Source organism: Gadus macrocephalus, chromosome 9 (assembly GCF_031168955.1).
Source record: "Gadus macrocephalus chromosome 9, ASM3116895v1".
Taxonomy (NCBI): domain Eukaryota; kingdom Metazoa; phylum Chordata; class Actinopteri; order Gadiformes; family Gadidae; genus Gadus; species Gadus macrocephalus.
This window is the reverse complement of record NC_082390.1, coordinates 11,628,499-11,638,928: the sequence shown is the minus strand read 5'-3', so window position 1 is coordinate 11,638,928 and position 10,430 is coordinate 11,628,499. Positions and strand designations below refer to the sequence as shown.

The window sequence follows — 10,430 nt, the reverse complement described above, 5'->3', positions numbered from 1 at the left end:
TACTAAGGCCAAACTTGAAAGTCAGAGTGGACTGCTGTAACCATGGATATTAAGGCCCGGCAGCCTGTTTGTGATAAGTAAGCATAGGCGATGTATTGTGACAATATTAAACAAGAACTATAGCAAGACTCTACTATAATGACATTTCCCAAAAAGGTCCTATTGTAGCAGGATCATTATAAAATGTTTGACCAAAACCCAATTCACTGTTCTGGTGAATATGTATGCATTTGAAAAAATACGGACATGTGTAACTGTATTGCTGTACAAAGAAACCAGCAGTTTGCTTTAAATGAAACCCAATCTGGTGACACGTGCATGCTCTGAGACAGCATGTCTCCCGTCACAATGACTGTGTTGTTGTCTATACTGTAGTACATTCACAACAGGGCCTTCAGTGTTGAGATGAAACACACAGCTGAGATGTGAAGGGGACCTCCACCACCATCACCACCGCCCTTCTCTCTTCCTCTAAATCACATCTTGTTCCATCTGTTTATCTCCCTTGTTCTCTTTCAAATCTCTCCATATTATATATATTATATATATTATATTATTATATATATAATGTTATATTATTATTATTATATTATCATTATCATTATCATATTATTATTATATTATATTATATTTTTCTTTCCCAGATGAATGCACAGTGAATTTTTGTCAGATTCCAAAAGTGCGTCCGATGCATCTAATAATGTGAACCTCAGTTCTCTGGCACGGAAAGTGGAAGACTGGGTTACCATGACAACCATCTCACCGAGGAAACAGGGACTCCAACTCAAGACTGAAGGGGCTCCGAGAATAACGCTCAAATCTGGGGCACACATACGCACAAACAAACACGCACACACACACACACACATACACACACACACACACACACACACACACACACACACACACACACACACACACACACAAAGGAAAGACCCCCCATCTCAAACATGCACAGGCTAATAAACAAAGGTTTTGCCTGACATATATATGTCACAAAACAAATGGGATCAGTTAAAACACTAAAAAAGCCATAACAGCATTGTTATGGAACACTAAGAAACAGTCACACCCTAGTCATAGTTTTCCAGGCTACATTGAATCTGGCTCTTAATCATTTCAGTATGTTTTGGACTTCCTCTTTAGCTTTACTGTAAGCAGGAGCCAGTCTGGAGGGCAGCTCTTATGAGATTAAAAGGATCAGCTGCCAACCCAAGGTCTTGGCCAAGGGTAACATTCAAAGTTGACCATTCATACAGTTGACCATTCAAAATTACAGTCGTGTGCTTCAATTTAGGAAACAAACATGAAGGGCTTTTCTCCAAATAATTTGTGCTGCTGTTAATGACCATATCTTTTCGCAGTGGCATAATAATAATAATAATAATGGATTTAATTTATGTAGCGCTTTTCTAGACACCCAAAGACGCTTTTACAGTGAATAATAATAATAATACATTTAATTTAGAGGCGCCTTTCAAGACACCCAAGGTCACCTTACAGAGCATAGTCATCATAAATCGTTTAAAAAAAACAAGACATTGTGGAAAGAATAAATAAATAAATAAACATAATAAATAAAAAATAAATAAAACAAAAACAAGACAAAACAAAACAAACAAACAATCAAAACAGTGATCAGTTAGACGTTGTGTGCGAGTTTGAACAGGTGAGTTTTGAGTTGTGACTTGAAGGTTGTAATGGTGTCTGACTGTTTTATGTGTGGGGGGAGGGAGTTCCAGAGCCTGGGTGCTGAACAGCTGAATGACCGGGCACCCATTGTAGTGAGTCGTGATGTGGGGATACATAGTAGTCCAGCAGAGGTTGAGCGGAGGGAGCGGGAGGGAGTGTATTCTTGGAGGAGGTCGCAGAGGTAACTGGGGGCTAGGTTGTGGAGAGCTTTGTAGGTGAGGAGTAGGGTTTTGTATTGGATACGGTAGTGTACTGGGAGCCAGTGAAGTTGGATGAGGACAGGGGTGATGTGGTCAGATGATTTGGTGCGGGTGATGATCCGGGCGGCTGAGTTCTGAATGATCTGCAGTCTGTTGATGAGTTTGGTGGGGAGTCCGGTGAGGAGGGCGTTGCAGTAGTCTATGCGTGATGTGACAAATTAGTGAACTAGGATTTCAGTGCTGGATTGGGTCAGTGATGGGCGGAGTCTGGCGATGTTGCGGAGGTGGAAGAATGCAGTCCGGGTGATGTTGTGAATATGGTGTGCGAATGAGAGGGTGTTGTCCAGGATGACGCCGAGGCTCTTGACTTTGGAGGAGAAGGGTAGGCCTACTGGGAATCCATCGATGATTATGAGTGGAGCTGGGGTGTGTTGTGATTTAGTGAGGGTGGATTTGGATCCGATGAGCAGGGCCTCGGTCTTGTTTCCATTGAGTTTCAGGAAGTTCCTGCTCAACCAGCTCCGGATCTCTTCCAGGCACGTTATGAGGGAGGTGGGGGGGTGGCAGCGGTGGCATGCACTGCATTCGTTTAAATTTATTATTTTGCATTTAAGGAAACAAATTGCAGATTCATCACAACTAAGATATACAATATAGGCAATATTTGCAACCTTCACTGTTGTATTCCTGCTCCTGACTACAATTTCGATCACTGACGACAGCTGTTTGACAGCGTATTTTCAATGACAACTGGTGCATGTATCATCGAGAGAGCGCGCCCTCTAGTGGTTGACCCATCTTACTGCAACAATGATTAATTCATTCATATATTTCACTAATTCGTTGAATACTGATTCTGTATTTTTTACGCTAAAAATCCAATGCACTAAAATAGGCCTAGAGTTTAGGTAACCTAATATCACACATAATAGAGGGCAGGAAGGACATTCTAATAAAGTGGTACATTTACTTTGAATTCTGGATAAATAATTAAACGTGAATTTCGTTTTAAAGAACAGATCAAACAGAGGAACAAGATTTCAACCTATGTGTAGCCGCTGTTTGCTTATTAGCCAGTGTAGTCGATTTTCTATTGGTTGTTTTGGCCTATGCCGGGGCCAAACCCTAGGTCCAAAGTTAATTTATGGTATATGTTTTTTTGTAAATTGTTGCTAACTCTACGTTTAAATGTAAACTAAAATGTCGATTAAAGTACTGTCCCTGACAAATAATTTATAAATAAATACAAATAAATGTTAAGCAGCCATATCTTTGACGTTATAAGTACAATGTAGGCTACACCATTCTTTCAATAATGTATATAACATGTGAACATTTTCCATGAATAACCTACAGGCCTACATCATATAATGCATAGGGTGGTCATGTAGCTGTAGGCCTCCTTAACAAAACGATTGTTATCTTTTAGAGTATCATATGACATCTCACTTTTAGGTATTATCAGGTCAGCAAATAAGAACCCTCCTACTTTGTAAACGACACACAACCGGACACCAGTTAATTAGGTTACACCCACTAGCGTAAAACCAGGATTACTTGTTCCTTCATTTTTTCAGCAGCGTTAGAACTGTGTCACTTGGAGCCGCCAAGCCATGTGTTGAAGGTCTACCTCTTTACCGTGTGAAAAACATAGTTAGTACATAGTTAATTAATAAGTAGGCTTATACCCACAATTAGGTGAGAGCTTCGTCACACATTCATTGAGTCACTCAATCCTCCTTCCTAATAAATATATTCCAATATGTTACATTAATTTCGGATGACGTGTAATTTTCCATTCCATTCGAAGTAACCTGAGATCTGTGTTTAGTTAGAATTATGCGTACATAATGGGGCATAGATTAACTGTTACCATGGGCGACTGAATTACATGTTCCTGCACAGATAGCAACCAAGGACACTCAGAACACGAAAGTTAGCGTGACCGATGAGGACCTGAAAGCATTGTCTGTGCTATGTCCTCACTTTTGTTTAATAATAGGGCCTACATCATGAAATAAAACTTTACAAAAACAATGAACTAATCTGAATAGAATCACCAAATTAGAAGCCATTGATCTTGGATGAATGAATGGATATCATTATTAACATCACAATAATAATAAAATATATTTTAATACATGTTGTCCACTACTGGTGTTTTAATCCCCATCTCATTTCATAGGTCTGCATATTTACATTTGTATTATCACAGGAATATATGCAACGTTTCTTTAATTGTCTTCCTGAATAAATATACATCCGGCTGGGTCATGTTTGAACTCTGAACCTAACGAAACCGATACAAATAATAAAGATCTAGGTGTTACTCAAACCAACTTCTACAACATACCAAGTTAATGAGGTAATTTCGAAGCTGATGACAAATTATAGTAGACATAGTATTGATTAAGATTAATATAAATCTCTCTCGGCATTACTACCAATTCGTCACAAGAAATGTTTACTTTGAAGAACTCGGATTGGTACTGAAACAAGGCTATAATGTGTGCCTTCTTCTTATTGGCTGACGGAGATAGAATGACGAGGTTCAAAACCCAATGGTAGGATGCCACACTCTGGTTAGTTTAGAGGGCCCGCTTATCGTAGCCTCACCAGCGCTTTCTCTTTCAAATCGAAGCCTACATTTGGTCTTACGGAATCCCCCTTCTGCCTATATCTCATCGATAGAGGCGACCTGTATCTCATTTGCACGGCGTTTTCTACCGTAAAGTCGTTCTCCATCACTGAAATGTTGAGATTATTGGTTTTAGCTTTTTTCGCCGGGTGTACCCAGGCCAGCGACGTCCTAGAATTCACGGATGACGATTTCGAAAGCAGGATCGGAAACCATGATATGATTCTTGTAGAGTTTTTCGCCCCTTGGTAAGTCATGTGTATCTAGTGCTTTGAAATTGTAGACTACTATGCAAAAAGGATTTCGTGCAATTAATGTAAAATGGGCTGTAAACTGCTGGGTGCTTCAAACAGGCTCTTACGTTGCTTATCATTCTTTAATTGAAATGTCGGAAATGGCTTAATCAATGCCACCGTTGCAATAAGGTTTCGTTGTCGATTCGATTTTGCAGAAACGAATCATTTTCTTTTTGGGAGGTCTTTCTTGCATTTGAACTGACACTCTTACCACTATCTTAGCCGGTTAGCGGCTAATGCCATGGCAAAACCAGCTACTCGATTTGCTACTACATTATGCATGAACGGCAAAGAAATGCCATAATCATCCAGCCCAATTGCACGTAGCTTAAATATTTTGCGAGACCCTTTTTAATCCACCAGGTCAGCTGTAAAATGTTCCTTTCGAAATGACCACGACGTGACAATGCTAAGGAAGTTAGTGTGTGGTTCGGCCCTACACTGTTGTAACGTTCTGATTGGCCTGGGAAGTTTTGGTGGACACCTCTGATTGGCCCCTGCTATACTGTTCTGTAGTTCTCGATGGAAAACATGAACACGCTTGAACGCCTTGGTATTTTATCACAGTAACAAATTTTATTAACTAACGTAATATTCTTACCGTTCAACCTTAATATTGTCATTCAAGTTTAGGCTCAATAACTTGATTTTGTCAGATTGGGGCTTGCTTTCCTGATCGATGACAACTAACATGATTACTTGCACCTAAATCAATTATCTTGGTATCGTATTTAACGCATGGTAAAGATTTCCTCTGAGGCATTAATCGTGTACAACAAATAATCCTATCCTTTCTTTCACTTAGGTGTGGCCATTGTAAACGACTTGCACCTGAGTTTGAAGTAGCAGCCACTCGCCTTAAGGGCATTGTCGCATTGGCCAAGGTATTGCATCACCTAATGGACTTTGAAACTCACTCTGTATTGCATTGATGGCCAAACTGTGCCAATGTTATCATGTGATTTTCATTATTTTTAATTACATTCAAGGTTGACTGCACATCAAGCAACACTGTCTGTAGCAAGTATGGAGTCAGTGGGTACCCGACTCTCAAGATCTTCAGGGATGGGGAGGACGCTGGTGGCTATGATGGTCCCAGAACCGCAGGTGACTATCTGTCTGATGTCTCTCAAAACAGTTGACAAGTCCCCTATGGTAAACCTCTCATTCAGTATCCTTGAGAGTAATTTAATTTGCCGACCATTTTCCTTGGTGGTTTGAGCGTTTGCCTTCTAATCTAGGGGCCGCCCCCTGCTGCCGACTGTCGGTTGGTTACCTTATCAGAATAATAATGCTTAATGTAACCCTATTTAACTTCACGCTTTAGCTGAGAGCCCTGCTGTGTACCATTAACTTGTTGTTCAAACCCATGTTGTGGGTTGTTATCCAGGGGCCACACCAATTCATGTTCTTCTCCCTCTGATTGGCTCCTTCCAGACGGCATCGTTAGCCACCTGAAGAAACAGGCGGGTCCGGCCTCTGTGGCGCTCCAGACTCAGGCCGAGTTTGACAAGCTGCTGTCAGGCAAAGACGCATGTGTTGTAGGTGAGTAGCTGGAGGGGTCTTTTTCCCCCCACATTCTACTGCAACAATCCATTCATTTGTGTACATTGGTAAAGATTTGAAATGTCTTGTTTTCCTTTTTATGCACCACCGTTGCAATTCCTAAATGGTATTGGTAAGGGTGTGGCTCAACAGTAACTGTAGAAGTTCAGCCAGACTTTGACACATTTCTGCCCTTTTATTCTAAGGAACTAAAAGTTGTATTTATCTGGAATGAACTTTTGCTAGTTTTTAAAATTGGTGAGCACTTCCGAGGCACTATTCACAATCCATTAGTGCATCAATGTGTGCAAAAATGCATAATCAACTACTTCACCAAACATGGATACTGCTATACTCAAGAGCTGAGGAGGTAGACAGGTAGAGATGATTGGCACCCCTTCTTGAATATCCTCTTTTCTTTACAGGGTTCTTCGCTGATGGTGGAAGTGCAGCCCAGGCAGAGTTCCTCAAGGCAGCCAGTGCACTGAGGGAGTCGTACCGCTTCGCCCACACCAACTCTGAGGAACTCCTGCAGCAACAGGGTGTCGAGGCAGAGTATGTTGTACTTCTCTGGCAGTTCATTCTTGATTTAGTGTTCTCTTGTTAGAGTTTTAAAACCCAAGTAAGAGAAGTTCAGAGATCATTCCATGACTTTGGCCTGTTGGAGGGGAGCCCTCTGTGCTTGGCAGAGGACTGCAGAATGACATCTGAACCGTGTCTCTGTGTGCTTTACAGCGGAGTGATCCTCTTCAGACCCACGGTGCTCAAGAACAAGTTTGAGGAGAGCACCGTGGCGTACAACGAGGACGCCTTCACCAGCAGCAAGATCAAGAAGTTCATCCAGGACAACATGTGAGTGTGCAGATCCTATTTGACCAAATGCTTAGCTGGCCTGTTTTAATTATATTACATCCACGGAATCCCGCTCTACTCAACAATATAAATGACTCCTAGAATCCTAATCACCCCCTGGCTTTCAGGCAGAAAGATTTATCCAGAATAGGGTCTGCAGAAATGTTCAAATGACAATGTTGGCCTCAGTTAAACATTGCCCTGATTTTGTGTGTAAATCCATCTCTCTAAAGAACATTATGTAAAACCTGTAGAAGTTGACTGACAGATTTTTGTGAAACCAACTGGCTGTTATGCTTTCCTTCTTCTGCAGCTTTGGAATGTGCCCTTACATGACCGAAGACAACAAAGATCAGCTGAAGGGGAAGGATCTGCTGGTGGCCTACTACGATGTGGACTATGAAAAGAACCCCAAGGGCTCCAACTACTGGAGGAACAGGTTGGTACCAAGCCTAGCTTAAAGTCGGCTTTTTACACACTTATATTATTCTTTATGTGCTATTTTAGTCTTTAAACGACAGGTAAAGCAAGTCCATCATCTCTTATTATCCATGACCGTTAATTTGCTGGATGTTTCTTCTTCAATCACCCAAATTGTCTATACTATAGTGTGTGTACAGGCAGCTTAAATCTGTTAGATTTACTCCAACCTGAAACCACAAAGCGCCATAGAGCCAGGTCCCAGTTTGGGTCTGAAGATTCTAATCAGGGGGGCCCCCCGTTTGTGTACTTCAGGGTTATGAAGGTGGCCAAGAGTTTCCTGGATCAGGGAAAGTCGCTGAACTTTGCGGTGGCCAGCAAGAACGTCTTCAGCCAGGACATCGCTGAGATGGGTCTGGACGCCAGCACCGGGGAGCTGCCCGTCGTCAGCATACGCACCGGCAAGGGAGACAAATACGTCATGACCGAGGAGTTCACGTAGGTCCCGCTGTCTGAAGAGGAATCAGATAGATTACCTCTTGTACTGAACTTGTCAACGTGAAGCCACAATGGGGACTTTTCAAAATTTTCCTCATGTTTGTACAATATTTCATTGTTTAATTTCCTGGATAAATGCCACAGAAATATAAAAGATAAGTTACTCATATTGACAATGTAAACTGAAGAATATGGAAATGGTTTCTTAGATGCACTTAAGACTTCTTGTGTTTTTGATCTCTGTTACAACCTGTTCTTAAAGGTGTTTCCAGGAAGCAGATTTCCAGAGCAGATTATTTGAATGATGCCATTTGCTTCTCTTAGACGTGACGGAAAGGCCCTCGAGCGCTTCCTGCAAGACTACTTCGATGGCAATCTCAAGCGCTACCTCAAGTCTGAGCCAATCCCAGAGAACAACGACGGCCCAGTGAAGGTGAGCGAATTGGCATCTTCTATTATGTAAATACTAATTCTGTAGAGCTGCAATTTTATTGCTCTTCTTCCCCTCGTGCAGCTTCCAAACTGTTCTTATATTTAGTGAAGGGAATTATCAAATCAAGAATATTTGTTATCTTTTTAAACTTCTTGCCATCAACTTTCATAGTAGTCCATGCTAAGAACTTCAGGCGGCCTTTAACAGTTCTATTTTTTTTCCTATCAGTCTCCATTGACCACGACCACCTTTTCCCTGACGCCCTCTAGGTTCTTGTTGCCGAGAACTTCGACGCCATTGTCAATGACGAGACCAAGGATGTTCTGATTGAGTTCTACGCTCCATGGTGCGGCCACTGCAAGAGCCTGGAGCCCAAGTACAAGGAACTGGGAGAGAAGGTGAGGCGCGATTGCGTGCATGTGTTGCGTGCGGGTATTGGGTCAATGCTGACATTGGCATATCAAATCAAAAATCTCGGAAAGTATGCGATATTCAGTGTATTCATTTGGTAACACTGGAGTACCAATTAAGAGCCATGGCTTTGAACGCATCGGAATTAAACTAAATATGGTTTGTATACCTTGCAAACGAAAAGGAAATGACTGCACAGCACAAGCACTTTTCAAGAGAAGGTGAAGGAAAAAACTGTCTGGCCTAATTAACAACCTGTTATTATTGTTAGGCCTAGGTAGAGCTCTTTAACATATTATCCATGTACCCTTGCAACAAGCTGTTATAAGAACACATCACTTTTTTGATTTGACATGTTTGAGAATATTTGTTAATGTGCGTGTGTTAAAAACGACCAATGGTTTCCCTCTTCCGCAATGACAGCTGGCCAATGATCCCCATGTGGTAATCGCCAAGATGGATGCCACAGCCAATGACGTTCCCTCCCAGTATGACGTCAGAGGGTGAGTGTGGCTCCAGCCTCAGCCTGGATTTAGTGCAGTGATGGATATTTAATTAATTAGATCATTCCTCCCTCCCTCTTGGACTCATTATTTTTATATCCTTTTCATGTCAACAGATTCCCCACATTATTCTTTGTGCCGGCCGGAGAGAAACAGAACCCAAGGAAATATGAGGTTTGTAAATGTTTTTTTGTAATGTGTCTGTGTCTGTATGCGTCAGTGTGCATTTGTTTTAACTGATGGTTTCCATCTGTGCTCTGGCTCCAGGGAGGACGAGAGGTGAGCGATTTCCTGGCCTACCTGAAGAAGGAGGCCACCAATCCCCTAGTGACGGCAGAGGAGCCCAAGAAGAAGAAGAGCACTGAGCTATAAACCTCCATCAGAATGGAACCCCAACCCCCCCCCCCCCCCCCAGAACCCCGTGGTCCGTTGTGAGGAGCCGAGGAAGTCCTTAAGGAAGAACTTAATTATATTCCAGTTTTGTAGTGAACTACAGAATGCTCTAAAAGCCAAGTCAGAATGCCTCGCCAAACTTCCCTTTTTTGGGGGTCTTTGGATGCTATTCGAAATACTGTGGTAGGTTGAGAAGAATGTGTGGCCCGGGCCTGTCTGTTCCAAAGTCAAACAACAAAATTAGTTTTAAACAGGGACAGTTGGCAGCAAATTTGAGATTTTATGTTTGGTTTCCCCCCCCAGTCTGTCTACTACACCTCTGAATGCTGCACTTTGGTTAAACGCCGTTCCACTCATTTATCTCTTTTTAGCTTTTTGTTGTCATCTTCTTGACAAGGGGTATTGGTAATGGTGATTTGATGTTTATTTTGTACTAAGTCTTTGTTTTTGTACATTGGAAGGATTATGGAAATAAAAGGCCCACAAAACTCGAAAGAATGTTGGGTTAATTGGAATAATTTGGTGTTTGTTACATCCTCTTTTTTTGAT

At 41.8% G+C, this 10,430-nt stretch overlaps 1 protein-coding gene across 1 annotated transcript; it reads left to right on the top strand.

Moving 5' to 3' along the window:
• The first annotated feature begins 4,446 nt into the window (after positions 1 to 4,446).
• pdia3 (protein disulfide isomerase family A, member 3) lies at positions 4,447 to 10,399 on the top strand. Its single transcript, XM_060061796.1, has 13 exons — positions 4,447 to 4,778; positions 5,632 to 5,710; positions 5,816 to 5,933; positions 6,264 to 6,371; positions 6,797 to 6,926; positions 7,107 to 7,223; positions 7,537 to 7,662; positions 7,959 to 8,141; positions 8,466 to 8,574; positions 8,844 to 8,972; positions 9,409 to 9,488; positions 9,605 to 9,662; positions 9,756 to 10,399. The coding sequence occupies exons 1-13, from the start codon at positions 4,645 to 4,647 to the stop codon at positions 9,858 to 9,860; spliced, it is 1,476 nt and encodes a 491-aa protein (XP_059917779.1). The 5' UTR covers positions 4,447 to 4,644; the 3' UTR covers positions 9,861 to 10,399.
• Positions 10,400 to 10,430: the final 31 nt, after the last annotated feature.

Bases quoted from the DNA above. Each gene is read 5' to 3' on its own strand.
- pdia3 (XM_060061796.1), top strand. From the start codon at position 4,645: ATGTTGAGATTATTGGTTTTAGCTTTTTTCGCCGGGTGTACCCAGGCC. The intron at 7,663-7,958 runs GTTGGTACCAAG...TGTGTACTTCAG, and splicing joins TCCAACTACTGGAGGAACAG to GGTTATGAAGGTGGCCAAGA. The intron at 8,142-8,465 runs GTAGGTCCCGCT...TGCTTCTCTTAG, and splicing joins GTCATGACCGAGGAGTTCAC to ACGTGACGGAAAGGCCCTCG.